Source organism: Odontesthes bonariensis, chromosome 9, assembly GCF_027942865.1.
Source record: "Odontesthes bonariensis isolate fOdoBon6 chromosome 9, fOdoBon6.hap1, whole genome shotgun sequence".
NCBI lineage: Eukaryota > Metazoa > Chordata > Actinopteri > Atheriniformes > Atherinopsidae > Odontesthes > Odontesthes bonariensis.
In genome coordinates, this window is record NC_134514.1 from 35,568,057 (window position 1) to 35,585,313 (window position 17,257).

The window sequence follows — 17,257 nt, forward strand, 5'->3', positions numbered from 1 at the left end:
ATGAGAGGAGCAGAGGAGACAGTGCGGGAGATGAGAGGAGCAGAGGAGACAGTGCGGGAGATGAGAGGAGCAGAGGAGACAGTGCAGGAGATGAGAGGAGCAGAGGAGACAGTGCAGGAGATGAGAGGAGCAGAGGAGGAGATGAGAGGAGCAGAGGAGACAGTGCAGGAGATGAGAGGAGCAGAGGAGACAGTGCAGGAGATGAGAGGAGCAGAGGAGGAGATGAGAGGAGCAGAGGAGGAGATGAGAGGAGCAGAGGAGCAGAGGAGGAGATGAGAGGAGCAGAGGAGACAGTGCAGGAGATGAGAGGAGCAGAGGAGACAGTGCAGGAGATGAGAGGAGCAGAGGAGACAGTGCGGGAGATGAGAGGAGCAGAGGAGGAGATGAGAGGAGCAGAGGAGACAGTGCGGGAGATGAGAGGAGCAGAGGAGGAGATGAGAGGAGCAGAGGAGACAGTGCGGGAGATGAGAGGAGCAGAGGAGGAGATGAGAGGAGCAGAGGAGACAGTGCAGGAGATGAGAGGAGCAGAGGAGGAGATGAGAGGAGCAGAGGAGACAGTGCGGGAGATGAGAGGAGCAGAGGAGGAGATGAGAGGAGCAGAGGAGACAGTGCGGGAGATGAGAGGAGCAGAGGAGGAGATGAGAGGAGCAGAGGAGACAGTGCAGGAGATGAGAGGAGCAGAGGAGACAGTGCAGGAGATGAGATCAGGGCCGGGAGTATAAGAGCCACTGGTGAGAACTTACTCGACTGCTGGAAGAGAGACCAATTTGGATATTTCAGAAAGACTTACCCTTTCTTGTGGTAAAAAAAAAGAAAAGAAATTGGGATACATAACATGCAGGGAAGTTGTTAAAAAAATATTTCTCTATCACAAAAACTAAATCAACCAATTAAAATAAATAAGTTATTCCGTTTTTTAATATTGTTACTGTAAGGCAAGGCAAGTTTATTTGTGTAGCACAATTCAACAACAAGGTGATTCGATGTGCTTTACAGATACATTAAAACAGTAGAAATAAAAAGCATGATTTAAATTTTAAACAAAAAAGAAAGTAATAAGAACAATAGATAGAATCAGATAAAATCAGTAGTTAAAATGTGATTAAGTTTTGAAACTCAAGCTTCAGATTTGGAGCTTTATTCAGATGCAGCTGATAATAGATGTCTCTTCAGCCTGGACTTAAATACACTGAGTCAGAGCTATAGAGTAATGTAGAGTAGAGTAATCTTTTTACACCACTCTGCACTGAGTGTTTCAGCTGTTCTGAGGCTTTCTGGGAGTTTGTTCCAGACATGTGGAGCACAGAAGCTTATATTTATACTTTATCCCTTTAACTCGCGAATAGGAAACCATCTTCAGCGTCGTTCCTGAAACTCATGTACGTCATGAATCACGTGACAATATGATTCATGATTCATAATGTCAGTGCTGTAGCATGTTCAAGTTAAAGGCCCATTTATGCCCTACGGTAAATACGGAAACGGACGCTTTCACCCGGTTCCGGGGGGCGTTTCATCCGTCAGTTTGTCCGTAGGTCAAGAGCTTAGCAATCCGGTGAGCTCCGGGCGAAACGGAGCAATACCAGAGGAATTCGTGGGGGCAGTAGAGAGTCAGGAGCGTGTTGGCTCCGGAAGTTATGGAGGAAGAAGAAGAACGAAGAGTAGGAGATTAAAAATTTTTAAGATTTAAAAATGCCAGGTAATGGAGGAGAGGATTTGTGAGATGGTCAGGGGGTATATACATTTGTATGACTGCAACTTCCTCAATTGACGCCATGTTTCTCAAACCCGCGGCCGACAATGACTCAATATATACCGCCAGAGAGTCTCTATAATGAGTATCTGTAAAAGGGCTGTGATACCGCCCTCTAGAGGATTTCTTACGGACGTGCGCAATACGGACGGAGGCATAAACAGAAGCTCCGGGAGCAACGTATGGACCTGACAGACGAATTTCGTCCGGTTCCGTAGGGCATAAATCGGACTTAAGACACCAAATAACGGTAGTACAACAAGCAGCAAGGGCAGCCAGACACTGGTATGTGGAGATTTCATTTACACGGCATGACATTTCGTTGGCATGAATGTTCGGTGTGGGTTCAGACTTCAGTTGGGGGAACGCGAAGCTATCAGGCAGCTACCTGACCGTAAATATAACATATTACACATGTTCACTTGCTCATGAATTCTGCTGTCGTCGCCACCCGTTAGAAACCATCGTTTTCGTCAATGTTCTTCTTCCCAACTGTATTGTAGCACAAGAAACCGCTTCAAGGTTGTCAGACACGAAGCGAAAGTTGGCTTTCGATTCGACAGTTGAGGGGGCATTTAGACTCTCACAGAGGTTCTTTAAAAACAGTTTGTGATTTGTGACAGCTTTATGCGGAAGCCCAGAGCGGACGTGGTGTATAAAGTTTTTTTTTGTTTTTTTTTAATCGTTTTCTTTTTACCGATGGTTTTCGAGACCACTTTTTCTCCCCAGTCCGCCCCTGTTTATATGTGTTTATATGTATTTCTGGCAAAGGTGTACCCATTTTTACCCCCCTTTCATTGAAAACTTATCTACACTGTGTCTAGGAAGGCCATCAGTCCTGGTTTGGATCTTGCTAAGCACTGGAGTGTGTGATTTTTTTTTTTTAATTTTATTTATTTATTTATTTTTTATTATTTATTATTTTTTTTAAGGGTTGCAGAAGTGACAGTTTCTACAAATACAAGATTCTTCTCACAAACAAGTGGAGAGGCACTCTCAGAAGTGACCACAAAGAGTCTGACAATAATGTACTTCAATGGGGATGTCTTTTAAAGATGGAAGACTTAGAATTGACACAGGCCTTGCTCATCAGTTTCTGTGCAATCTGTTGGTTTCCTTAGCTAGGAAATTGTTTTTTAATTGAATGAACGAATTGGATTATTTTATGAATAATTATGATTACAATTAATTGAATACCAATTGGCTTGAATTGGACTTTATTATCTAAGTGCCTTGAGATGACATTTGTTGTATTTGGCGCTATATAAATAAAAATTAATTGAATTGAATTGAATCAAGCAGCTACATGAGTTTTGCTTTTACCTTTTGTGTGATGCACTGTTCAAAATTAACATTTTTATTTTCTTTGGAAACAAGTTGGATATTTTATTTTACTAAAATAAAAGCTTTGAATGTTCTCTGGAACTGGAGCACTTTTTTGTTGTTGAAATAGATCAGTATTCATTGAATTTAGGATATTGTCCTATTGAACTTTTATTTAGTCACCACACAATTAGAAATTAGAAATCTGATCATATCATAAATCAGAAAATAGAAAAAAGTAGACTAGCTTTTAGAATCCTGATGATTGCATTCACAGTCCCACTGTCATCTAAAGTTTAATCAGCCTCAATTAAGTGCTCACCAACTTGTTTCCTTGAGGCAATAGTTAATGCTTAAATAAATTAATTTCTTCACAGTAAAGTTGGTGATTTCTTCTAGATAAGATAATATGGCGAGTCTCCAATGTCCAGTCAAAGTTCCTTACTGAAATAAGGTGCCTGACATGACTTCATGATAGCCTTGAATTTGTTTTTATACATCTGAAATAGACTGGTTTCATACATCAGTATGATAAACAAGTCTTCCACATCATTAACGGATGCGTGGCAAGCAACGTTTGTTGCTATCTGAAGTTCATATCTCTCAAATGTCTGTGTTGCCAATGTTAATTTTGCCTCAAATCAATCTCCCCATCTGTTCTATAAGATTTTTTTTTTTTCACATTTTTTCCCCCTTTTTGATCTTAGTTCGATGCTAAATTGCAGTTCACTTGCTAGCTTTGTTAGAAATTGAATGCAAATGGAGGCCAAGGGCACAGTAGGCACGTCATCAACGGGTATCTCTAAAGTGGGCTGGGCTGACTGTTGTAGTGACTGATTAAACTGTGTATGCCATCTTGAGTTTAGTTTAAAATTAGCCTTTGAAACAGTTAAATAATAGTTTCAAATCAAGACGAACTAGCCAGTGGCGTCATTAGGCCTATTTTAGCCTATAATAGTCTTAAGCCCCCCTAAATAATTTTATGTTCATTTATAATTTTATTTTATTTTTTTACAAAAAATTGCCGACAAATTCAATATAATGTGGCCAGAATATGAGTTTAAATAAATGGTCATACAACCAGTCATTATTAACTTAAATATGATCATAAATCTTAGTTTCCCAATAGTGAAAGGTAGAGAGTTACGCTAGGCGTCCACTATTCCGGCACGTCAAGCCGTATCCAACGCATTCAATTAATTTTCAATGAAATCCGGCCGATCGTTGTCGCCGTGCTTGCAAAGCATGCTGGGATTCCGGCACGGCGGACCTGCGGCACGTCAAAAAGTTGGGCTCGGCCGAACTTTATGCAAATTTGCCACGGCAGACTGAGTGCGTTATCCAACGAAAGTAGATCATGTGATCTCCTGTGTCGCAGCAGCAGCACAGCAGCTCTCCTCGCTCGCAGATCCACAGCCATGGTGAAATACGAAATAATGTTCCATTGCTGACGATTTATACACATTCATTTCCCTCCAAAAATCAAATTTTTAGAGGGAGAAACTTCGGTTGGTTAAAATCACAAGTTATTTACTTTCCCCCGGAGCCCGTATATTCTATCTACAACTTCGTATACAAGCCCCTCTGTACACGCCCACTGCAGTAGCAACACGGCGAGACTAGGCATCCAATCCGGCGAGTTAAGTTGACGTGCCGGAATAGTGGACGGCTACCGTCAGGGTCAGTGCGTCGTTATCCAATCCATTCCACTTGTTCATAGAGCACGCCCACATCACTGAAATCCAGTCCATGTTTTCCCTGCAACCTAGGTTGCACTCGTCGGCACCTGGGTACCTGCAGCATGTGTACCGGGAACGGAGCACACAGAACCAAAAAATGGATATACGAAATTTTTTCAAAAGAGTAAGTATTCATCACTGCTGTTGGTGACAATAAGTTAGCTCCAGCCCCCCAGCTAACAACAGAAAGTCCCATGTAATTAATGAACGAAATGCTCCCTGTTTGACAAATAAAAACCGGGCTTGCAGAGAGCCCCCTGTACAGGAGACAGCGTGTGTTGTGTGCTGAAGAAGGTCTCTGTGCACGTCTTACCTTAGTTGTTTTGCAGTCAAAAGTTACATTTCGGCTCTAAAAGAACGCTGCTACATAGCTAACTAGTTAATCTGAAATGCACTGTGAAGGTCCTGGTTGTTTATAGAGTCAGCTGTGCAGTCTTTTTTTTTTTTACCATATACTATCTTTGGGGTGACTTCCTTCTGGAGCATCAGCTCCAGCATCAGATACACACAGTGAAACAGGAGCTGAGCTCATTCACGTATGATTATGTGGATGATAATGACAATAAGGATGATAATAATAATAATAATAATAATAATACACTAATAATAATCACACCACCACCCCTATTGACCAATAGGAGTCAGGGCAGAGGAGCAGAGAGAATGAGAGGGGAGAGAGCTCTACTGGAAAGGTGAGTCACAGGATAGAGTCATTTGTGATGCAGACAGTCTTGGGAATTTTATGGAACTCGATATGAATATGAAACATTTCAGTCCAGGTGCACCATATAAGACTTATTTAACTTGAGCTTTTATTTAGGAGAGTAATGATTGGAAAGTGGAGATAGCCAAGAGAGAGATATATAAGCCAAATTAGACTGGCCAAAATATTTTCAAGAGTAGGCTACCATAATATGACTAATTTAAGTAATCAAGTAATATTTTTCAGGACTTGAAATTACAAACATTTTAGTCTCATATGTGCCGAAATGTAGTTACAAACAATTATTGTGTTGTGAGCAAACGTCATGGCATTAGCCTCTTTGTTGATCAGTTATTAATTCAATTCATTGTTTTAATGTATCTTGAAGGGTCAGGCAGAAGGAGATGTAGTGGGAGAAAAAGATCAACAGGCAAGGCCAAAGCAGAGAGAGCAAGGGGATCCAGAGATGGATCAAGAGCCGTTTGTGAAATTAAACGTTCGCTCACATCCTGTGCATCTCCTGGGGGCTTAGCCCCCCCTGTCCTTAAAATCTAGTGACGCCCCTGGAACTAGCCAACATTTTGTTTGCCTGCCCAAACTAATATTAATCAATACAAATTTATTCAAAGTCTCCAAATTAGTTGGGAAACAGCCCGATCTGGCTACACTTTACAGCAAGTAAAGCGAATGTGCCTATAGTAGCCCTGATGCAAACAAGAGTAATCTACACATCAGATTTATCTATTGACAAACACCTAGTGGCAGGCAGAATGGTGTTTGCAAAGCTGTAAGTGACAAACAGATCCATTGCAGGGCCCTTAAAAGGTCAAGATGTCAAAAATGAGAGTTAAAATGATCCTGTATACTTTTTCACAAACGGAGTAAAGGCTTTACAATCACAAACTGTGTTTAAAAAGTCTTTATTATCTATGGGATAATTTAGTCCAGATTTGTTTTAACAACGTTGGTTGTTATAACTAAATATGTTATAATATGCTTGTTATAATTAAATATGGGTTCGTGATCTTCTTTACTTTGGTTTGGTTCTTTTTATGTCTTGGTTTTTCTGTTTTATTTCTTTCTAGTTTTCTTGTCATTCTACAAATAGGACTAGGTGTTCAAACCCTAACGATTCTGCACAACACTGTGTCCTCTTACCGGCTGCAGCTCAGGAGGAAGCGCAGTTGCCTGCCAATTGGAAGTTATCGGTGATTTGACTTCAGGCTTCTCTGGGCCAGATGTCGAAGTGTCTTTGGGCAAGACAGTGAACCCTGTTGCCTATCGATGCGTCCACTGGTTTATGAATGTGTGTGAATGATTCGAACAAAAAGCACACTGTAGCGTGCTGTATGAGTGGGTGAGTGAATGGGTGAATGTGGCGTGTAGTGTCAAAGTGCTATGAGTGGACAGATTGACTAGAAAAGCGCTGTACAAGTATAGTCAATTTACCTTGTTTGGAGTTGTGTTTGAGTGTTTTGGGGTGTATCAATGGGAACAGATAGTAGAAGAGAATAAAGAGAGAGTGAGGAAGGCAGAGTCAGGGTGAGGGGCTGGATCAGGCGACCTACCCCCCTGCCAGACAGGGCTGTAGACTCTACCTCCCCCTGTTTACACCCAGGGAACCAGGATGTGTTTTAAGGTTGCTTGAGCTGCACAAAAGTGTCAAACTGAATGGTCTCAAAACCAGAGCGGGAGATTGGTTGGAGAGGGCAGAACATCATAGATGATCTGATAATGGAGCTTATTCTGTTTACTTCCATACTCAACAGGTCACACCATTTATCTTACACTGTTCCACTGCATCCCACTTCATCCAGCGGCCTTGCTGGAATTGCGAGACTGCTCTTGCACACCTGGCTGCTTCGTCCTGGTATCACACTACCTCCACCACCAGTTGCTGGTGGCTCCATTCCCATACTGCCCTACCCTGCTAAGGCATCATGGTAAACCGAGCCATTTCCTGATCTGTGTGCTCACCAGTCTCTCCAATCTTTTGGCGTGGGACAGCATGGTTTTGCAGATGGTGAGTGGCCACATGAAGCAGGTCAGCAAACCAAATTCAAAGCACCACAGCTTCAGCTTCTCAGGTAGAGCGGTGTTGTTGATCCTTGTAGGGCCACTAATGGTATCTTGCCTACTTTGCTCTACCTGTTTGAAGTCTTTAAAGTCTGCAGTATACCAATGTCCCAGCCTTTTTTTTTAAGGCTTTTCCAAGACTGTTGGTATTGGGACACCATTAATGGAGAATCTCTGGTTGGAAACCTGACCTTTGATGATGGAGATGCTTATCCATGATGACGCGATGCCCTAATTATAAGCTGCATTGCCATGATAAAACTTAAAGGGGAGATGGTACAACCTGCCATCTTGCCAATCTCAACATGCTGCCAGGTGGTGGCGATTCCCTCTGCTGTTACACAAAGCTGGAGGTCTTGGGAGTAGGCTTTGATCAGCATTGATATTGCCTCTGGAACATGGAAGAAGTTGAAAGTGTTCCACAATATTTCAGGTGGTACTGATCCAAAGGCATTAGCAGGGTCTAGGAAGACTTTTTCTTTTCTTTTTTGGCTGCCTGCAACTGTTGCTAGACCAGGGATGTCCACATCCGGTCCTTGAGGGCTGCTGTCCTGCAGGTTTTAATCTCTTCGTCGTTTGTTTTTATTTATTTGTTGCTGTCTTTCCTCCTAGTCTAGATTTGTCGTTTTGTTCATAGAATACTCCATGGTTGCTTTCTGTTCTTGTTCTTAGTTGGCATTTTGTTTAAGCTTACTTTGTTTCTGTTTTTGAGTTATTTTATGTTTCTGCAGTCTGTATTAGTCTAGACTTCAGTTGTTTGTTTTTTAGTTACTTGTGTTTTGTCTTTATTACTTTTTCTTTAATCAGTTAGTCAAGTCTTGTCTTGTCTTGTCTTGTCTTAGTTTCTTGCTACACCTTCCATCTTTTAGTTTTCCTCAGTTCCCCGATCTTTATCTCCACTGCCACACCTGTGTTCAAAGTTCTCAGCTGTATTCATTCAGCAATCACTCTCCCCGCAGTATTAAGGCTACGTTCAGACAGCACACTGAAGTGACCCCAATTCAAAATTCGCATAGGGCCAAATTTTTTTGGCCCTATGCGACCTGTATCTGATCTTTTCATGACAGTCTGAACAGCACAGATCGCATTTTTTCAAATCCGATCCAGGCCACTTAGGCTACGTTCAGACTGCAGGCCTTGATGCTCAATTCCGATTTTTTTTTTTGTGAAATCGGATTTTTTTGTGAGGTCGTTCACATTACAATTAAATGCGACCTGTATGTGGCCTGCTGTGTGAACGGCTTACCGCCCCATACTATCCCGCATTCGCAGAAGAGCGTACGATGACGTCATACGTCATGAGCGTGCCCAGTGTTTGTGGATGGTAAGAGTAGGAATGCATATTGAGAATGAGGAGTCACGTGAGCCGGTCGGCCATGTTGGTAGGACACACTATTGGTTGCCAGGGGCAACGCCATCAGAACTTAACGTAGGCGCGCCAATATATTCCAGATATATTTAAATTTCCCGCATTTATCATTTCGACAGGACAGAGACAAATACAATAAAAAAAAGAAAGAAAGCAAAGCAATGCAGAAAGATAAGGCGAAAGAAAAGGGACCTTACAGGGACAAGCTTATTACAAGCGCAAAGCAGCGGTATTTGGAGAAGCTCTCGAGCATCCAAAATATTGATCCTTACGAGCTCCCTGCAGCAGAATGGCACAGAGATCTGGACCAGTTACCTCCGTGCACATATATGGACATAGTGAATTATCTTGTCTTTGGTGTAAGTTACTACACTATGCAGGAGTTTAAATGTGACAAATCTTTAGAATCTTACGAGACTTTCTGCTGTGGCTGGGTGCAGGACTTGGCCATCTATAAGCGATTTTAAAGTTGTTGTCCAGCCGGAGCCAGCACATTAATCACGGCATAATTTTAAAGAGGATATTAAAAAGAAAAAGAGCTAGGCTTTTGGCCATGGCCTTTTTTGGGGCAGTGGCATCGTCTATCCAAAGACACGTTTGGGTGCGTCGTCGTAGCCAGGAGTGGTGGGACTGTGATGTGAGCGGCTTTTCAGACGCATAGGTTGGATAAATGCGCCCTGGCCGTTCAGACTGCAGTCGCATGGCAAAAGATCAGGGGCCCGTTGCACAAAAGTAGGATAAGGGATTAAGCCGGGATATGTTGGCTATCCTGGATCAACTTATCTGTGATCCAGTTGCACAAAAGTGGGATATGTTCAGACGTAAGTTACCATGGAGATTTATTCTGTGAAGCTAGCCTGCTCCAGACCAGGCTAAATTCCAGGATCTATTTAATCTCATTCCTTATCTCAGTCAGCGGTCGCCACAAATGGAAACCAATATTTATTCCACTGCCTAGAACATATTGTTAAAACATTTAACTATACCCACTATCATTATTGAAACATTTGTGATCATTAATTACAATCATTTTAGATAACTGATGATTTTAGATGAACTACTAGATAATTTAGTTTCCCACAGACTACACATAAAGTACATCACCATATAAATATAAATACACATTAGAGAGTACCATGATGTTCTTTTATTGAACAATGATGAATCAAAGCAAGTAAACCATCAGCTCCTTTCAAAACTGAAGTCACACAGTGCTCTACAAGACAAAAAGCACAGAATCAAAGCATGCAGTTTGAGACAAACTGTTTGTAAAAATGGGCTATACAAATAAAATTGCCTTGCCTATACAGCACAAAAACCTAACAAAAATTCCTCTGCCATTGCAGGCCCAACTTAAATAAACATGCAATATTAATTAAAATAATTGAACACATATTGGTCTCTGACCAGCCGACCACAGTCGTCATCCGGGAAGATGGCAGGACTGTCCCAGTCTATGAGAGCTGGCACTCTGGGGGCCCTCTCCTTTCTCAGGCAGGCCACATTGTGGAGGACAGCACAGGCCACAATGATATCACATGCCCTGTCTGGGCTGACTCTCAGGTGGTTCAGACACTGAAAACGTGCCTTCAGTAGGCCAAATGTAATTTCTATCCGGGCCCTTGTTCTGGCATGGGCATGGTTGTATGCCAGTTTTGCCTCCAGAGGGTCTGCAAATGGAGTGAGCAGAAAAGGCTGGCAGGCATACCCTCTGTCACCCAGCAATACACCCAGGAATTCACCTGTGAATACAAAATGTTACCATCACAACCTCATAAGTAGTGACATTCTTAACACAGCAATGATGTTAAAAGTGGTTATCAATAGAGGTTCTGTGGCTCACCTTGTGATAGGCGCCGATAGATCTCCGAGAAACACTCGGGAGTCGTGGACCGAGCCGGGCCACTTTGCCACAACATTACTGATCAAATAGTCAGCATTGCAGACCATCTGAAATGTTAAACCAATTAATGCACAGTACAGGCAATGTGTGGGCAGGCACATTCGTAATAAAAAGTACACTTGTTAAGTATTTGTCAGGGGACTTACCATTCTGCAGGATGTTCTTATATTTTACTTTGACTTGCTGCCATGTCCGTTTTGGCCCAGTCATGTTAAATCTACACGCACAAAAACACACGCACACACACAATGAAACAGTGGAGGAGCATGGAGTTACATTTAGATAGTTTCACTCACATGCAGTCAATTTCAACTTATTCATAATCAAAGTAGGCTACAAATATGTTTTTAAATATCGTCGCCTTCCTAAAATAATCGCATAAGTAATTTTTTCAGGTTTTTCAAAAAACACAAAAAACTCCCCCCAAAAGTTAAATTATAGCATAAAATAATAATTTCAGTCAGTAAGTATGTATCAAAGGATGCGTGACATCAGAACACTTATTGTTTTTCATAAAAACTAAGATTAAATAAATGACTTAGGCATTTTTTGGACCACACCTTTGATGCCAAAAAATGACTTGGGCGATTATTTTAGGAAGGTGACGATATGTTAATTAACATTTTATTTGGATTGTAGCCTAATTGTGATGTTTCAGTGGCATGGTGAGAGTGTATTTGTGCACTACTTACGCATTCAGGCGGTCAGCAATGGTTTGCCACCCTTGCTCCCTTTGTTTTTTAACTGTGGCGGTATTTCCTTTTTGTTTTATTTTCTCCTTCACCTCTTCATAGGTTTCCATAATAATTCTTGCTCCGCTGGGGAGAAATACGCCGCCCTTGTTGCCATGGTGAATCAGTGAATCTATGATCGATCGTGGGGTCTATTTAAGCAAGCCGTGTGCAGCACTTATCCGGGATCGGTTTCACCTGGCTTAATGAATCCGTGTCTGCTCATCCTGGCTTGGCCTTTGTGCAACCAACTAAGCCTGGGCGCCCATGTTTTGGATTCCTTGAACCTGGCTAAGTAATTCATCCTGGATGTCTAAATCCTACTTTTGTGCAACGGGCCCCAGATACGTATCGGAATTAGGACCACATATCCAAATGGCCTGGATCGGATTTGAAAAAATCCGATCTGTGCTGTTCAGACTGTCATGAAAAGATCAGATACAGGTCGCATAGGGCCAAAAAAAATTTGGGTCACTTAACACATTGAATACCGGCGGTGTTTACGGAATTATGTCGTAGGATCCCAGCGTTCTAAACCATTTTTTGACGTTTTTTGTACAGTCACAGCATATTATGTGATAGGGCCACTGAAACATGTTATGGCTCGTTTGAAAGCTGAGACTTTAAACTCTTTGTGGGTCAAAACTGCGTGTTTTTAGGTGCCGCCATTAGCGAGCTATCCTTAGCTAAACCAAGGCGGGTATCCACCAAAATCAACAACAAAATGAGATATCGGGGCTTTTGTGAAACGTGCGCTCTTTCAGCCTGTCGCACTTTAGATACTTACATATCCGGGTCAGAGGATTTGCGATGTGTCGCATGTTGCAAAGCTAACCTGTTCATAAGACCGCCTCCTTAGACTTGTCGCATGTCTTCTTCTCCTTCTTGTTGTTTGTTTATGTTACTTTACCGCCACCCTCTGGAAACCGACACGTGCGATTGGACAAAATGCGGAAATGCACAACAATCAATGCAGCGTTATCAAAATTGTTCTTGAGTTGACGCAAAGCCATTGACGTAATGATCAAAATGTTCAGATGATGACACCAGTTTTTGACTGCCATCTATGTCAGTTCTGTTCATCACATAATTACAAAAATCACACAGAATGTGCATTAGAATGTATAGATTCAGAATCCATAAAAAAACCGTAAAAACGTATTTTTACCATTTGGGAGCCAACACATGGGCAGTAAAAACGTAGTTTTACGTGACTTTGGAGTCAATGTGTTAAGTGTGCTGTCTGAACGTAGCCTTGGATATGTGGTCCTAATTCCGATACGTATCTGATCTTTTGCCATGCGACTGCAGTCTGAACGGCCAGGGCGCATTTATCCGACCTAGCACCTATTGCCAGCCAGTACAGTCCAACCGCAACGCGTTTGCTCACCGATATGGACCGTCGAAGGTGTGTGTCTTGTAGTGATAGCGCTAAAGAAAGGTCACAGAGATAAATGAAAGTCCTCCTTGTCATCCGAAAATTTTGAATAAAGTCCGCGTCTGAAAAGCGTCACATCACAGTCCCACCACTCCTGGCTACGACGATGCACCCAAACGTGTCTTTGGATAGACGATGCCACTGCCCCACAAAAGGCCAGGGCCAAAAGCCTAGCTCTTTTTCTTTTTAATATCCTCTTTAAAATTATGCCGTGATTAATGTGCTGGCTCCGGCTGGACAACAACTTTAAAATCGCAATATATGCATTCCTACACTTACCATCCATGTTTACTTCCGCAAACACTGGGCACGCTCGCTGCGTATGACGTCATCGTACGCTCTTCTGCGCATGCGGGATAGTATGGAGCGGTAAGCCGTTCACACAGCAGGCCACATACAGGTCGCATTTAATTGCAATGTGAACGACCTCACAAAAAAATCCCATTTCACAAAAAAATCGGATTTGAGCATCAAGGCCTGCAGTCTGAACGTAGCCTTAGTCTCGCTGGATTTTTCTGTCTTTGTCAGATTCTCGCCGTTACAACCTCTTATTCTGTTTCATACTTAGTTCAAGTTCAGGTCAATTTGTCTCTTCAACTTTGTCTGCATTTTGGTTTTTGTTTTATCAAGTTTAGTTTTTATGAATTCCGGCTATTAATTCTTAAGCTAAGAGCTAAGCAGAATAGGGCCATAAAAGAGAAAATACTTACCATCTAAAACAACTCAAACCTAAAACATTTCAGAGGTTTGAGGAAATGCCATACACAAATGTGTGTTGCATTGTGGTATACATATACATTACAATGTCACCAGGAGACCGAGGCCCTGTACAGGCTCTTGGTAAATGCATTGAGGAGATTAATGACTGGATGTGCCACAACTTTCTCCAGCTAAACAAAAACAAAACTGAGGTAATTGTCTTTGGAGCCAAAGAGAAACGATTACAGGTCACCACAGAACTTCAATCTATACACCTAAAAACTACCAACCAGGCCAGAAATGTGGGTGTAGTGATGGGCTCAGACCTAAATTTGGAAAAACACATTAGGGCAGTAACAAAGTCAGCCTACTATCACCTTAAGAATATATCAAGGTTAAAGGATCTGATGTGTCAGCAGGACCTGGAAAAACTAGTCCATGCATTCATCTTTAGTAGGCTTGATTACTGTAACAGCATCAGGTCTACCTAAAAAGTCCGTTAGACAACTGCAGCTTATTCAGAACTCTGCTGCTTGAGTCCTCACTAAGACCAAAAAAGTGGACCACATCAGTCCAGCTCTGAGGTCTTCACACTGGCTGCCTGTCCATCAGAGGATAGACTTAAAAGTTCTGATACTGGTCTATAAAGCTCTGAATGGTCTAGGACCAGAATACACCAGTGACCTCCTGACCCAGTATGAACCTTCCAGACCCCTCAGGTCATCTGGATCCGGTCTTTTATCAGTTCCCAGAGTCAGAACCAGACATGGAGAAGCTGCATTCAGCTTCTGTGCTCCACATGTCTGGAACAAACTCCCAGAAAGCCTCAGATCAGCTGAAACACTCAGTGTATTTAAGTCCAGGTTGAAGACACACCTATTTTCAGCTGCATTTGAATAAAGCTCCAGATCTGAAGCTTGAGTTTCAAAACTTAATCACATTTTAACTATATACTGCTGATTTTATCTATTGTTCTTATTTCTTTCTTTTTTGTTTAAAATTTAAATCATGCTTTTTATTTCTTCTGTTTTAAAGTATCTGTAAAGCACTTTGAATCACCTTGTTGTTAAATTGTGCTGTACAAATGAACTTGCCTTGCCTTGTCTTGCCTTGCCTTGTCTTGTCTTGCCTTGCGGTGGAAAGTTCTGTTAACAAAGCACAGTGAGTCTGCACCCACGTTTATTAAGCTTCATGAAGCAGACTAACAGTGCTAGGCTGCAACTCTGAAGAAGTCTGAACGTACATGAGTACTTATACACTAGGACTGGATAGTGTAGTGGTAAGATTGCCACCTTTCGTGTAGGTGACCTGGGTTCAAATCCCCTGCATGAAAGGTACTACCTCCAGTGGGGGTCCTTAGGTAACACCCCTTTACCCTACCTGTAAGTCGCTTTGGATAAAAGTGTCTACCAAATGCATAATGTATGTATGTACACTGCTCAAAACAATTAAGGGAACACTAAAATAACACATCCTAGATCTCAATGAACAGCTGTTTGGGAAAAAAAGAAGAAAAAAAAGTCCCTTCAAACCTTTGAATAACCTTATGTTCCTGTTTTTTCTGTTGCATTGCCATGTATTTTTGGTAATTTCGCCACAGTTGTGTGAATCTGTTGTATTCATATTCTGTTCACAGAACACTCTGATAGAAGAAAGCAAAAGAACTGAAGGATGAGCTTACTACACAGGTAAGCGATACACTGCTATTGATTCTGAGACTCAAATCTCAATCGTCATGTTCAATGACTGATTCAGCATTCAATTCGTAGATATTGAACAGTTTTCAATTGTACATCTTCTTAGAGCCATCTCTGTTATTGTTTGGTTACAGCTCCTGATAAATTTTTTTAGCTTTTTTCTCCCCTAATTTTCTTCATCTGCTCTCTGACTTGGTCGACGTCCTTTTCTTTCTATGAAAATGTAGCCACTTGTTTGTGATGATAGAACTATTTTTAGCTCGTATTTTAATAGCAGTCTTACTCAGCTCATAGAGTGCTAGAGTCAGAAACATTTAAAGATCATGAAATACAAGCGATCAAGTGATGTTCACTTAACCTACTTTAAAACACACATTGAAGTCCTCAAACGTTCTGAAGATGTTCTACAGTGGTTGCATGCGAGAGTACAAATGTAAGCAGTCCAGATTTTCTGCCTAGATTTTCTTCCCAGCCCCATAGTTTTCAGAAAATCAGTGGGTGAGATAGTTTTTCTCCTGAACACCTCCAGTTTAAATGTGAAAAAATGTCTGGATTACTGCATTAGAGTAGCATCCATTCCTAAAATAATAATGAAAAAATAATCTGGCCTTTCTGATATATCTGCTTCTTCCTTGTCAGGAGTACCATGTCCATTTTATACATCAGTAATCTCATAGTTACCATGATGCCCAAGGGATGAAAGGGTTTAAACTTCCTCCTTCTTTCTCCACCATTGTGTTCCTGCTCTCATCGTAGACATCTTCTTTTCACCTGGTCTGAATCCAGGCATTACTTAGGCTTTGAAAATATCAATCAGCTGTTCCCACATGCAAACAACTTTCCCATTGCAATGTTTACACGTCATAACACATTTTAAAGCAGCGCAGCATCCAAACCAGCAAAAATTTGAAATCTCAAGAAGTAGCAAAGAAAGACGCAGCATGTCCAGAGCTACTGCAGCAGGCCGCCACCAGTGCAACACCATACTTGAATAAAAAAAATATTAGTTTTATTTTGGATGTGACTTTACCTGTTATTTTTGGACTCTAGGTCCCCTATATGTCCCACTAGGTCCCTCCAAAGCCAGCAGGTTTGTTTACAAAATTGCAGACCGGACCGGTAAAAGGTAACCAATCAGGTCACGAGCTGGGCTCTGCTGCCTGTCAATCACCGATTGTGCACGCGCGATACAAGGTAGGCTCGTCCCCACGCTTATTTATCTAGACTATTGAACTTCATTACGGGCTAGTCTACTTACTGTGTCTTCCATGATCGCAAATGACAGGTGAGTTGATGAATGAGGAGTCGTGTACGCGCATCTGGCATGCACGTAGACGTGCACGAGTTCTCATGTGTTTTGATGGGGCGGGACAGGAAGTTGAATAACTTTTTATTTTTTGGTTAAAAAAATAAGCATTTCTTGCATTTTGCGACTACGGAGGTCACCGTTTTCAACTTCAAGCGTTATGATAGATCATGTAAACTCTTAAAATGCCAAAAATTAGGACTTTACGTATGACAACAACAAATCCTGCAGACTGCAGCTTTAATAGGAGCATACATGTACAAAATAATCCATAAGTCAATTTTATTAGTTATTTTTAAGTTATTTTATTAATTATTATGTCTTAAGTACATTAGGACAGCTTTTGTGCGAGCTGGAAACATATCGCATTGTAAAATCTGACTATTCATCATCTGTATTTTTTAATTTAGCCCATTGGGGGATGAATAAAGTATTTTTCTATTCTATTCATCATCTGTCTGATCATCTAGTAATTTTTTTATTTATTTCTTTTACCTCACTGAATATTGTGTTTGTTGTG

General features: G+C 41.5%; 1 protein-coding gene across 3 annotated transcripts in view; it reads left to right on the top strand.

Moving 5' to 3' along the window:
* Positions 1-1,877: 1,877 nt before the first annotated feature.
* nlrx1 (NLR family member X1) overlaps positions 1,878-17,257 on the top strand; it is a 56,459-nt gene continuing 41,079 nt past the window's right edge. For all 3 annotated transcript variants that reach the window (XM_075474150.1, XM_075474151.1, XM_075474153.1), the window contains exons 1-2: positions 1,878-2,038; positions 15,371-15,422. In XM_075474150.1, coding sequence (XP_075330265.1) covers positions 15,406-15,422 — 17 coding nt within the window. In that variant the 5' untranslated portion in view covers positions 1,878-2,038; positions 15,371-15,405. The remainder of the gene's footprint in view (positions 2,039-15,370; positions 15,423-17,257) is intronic.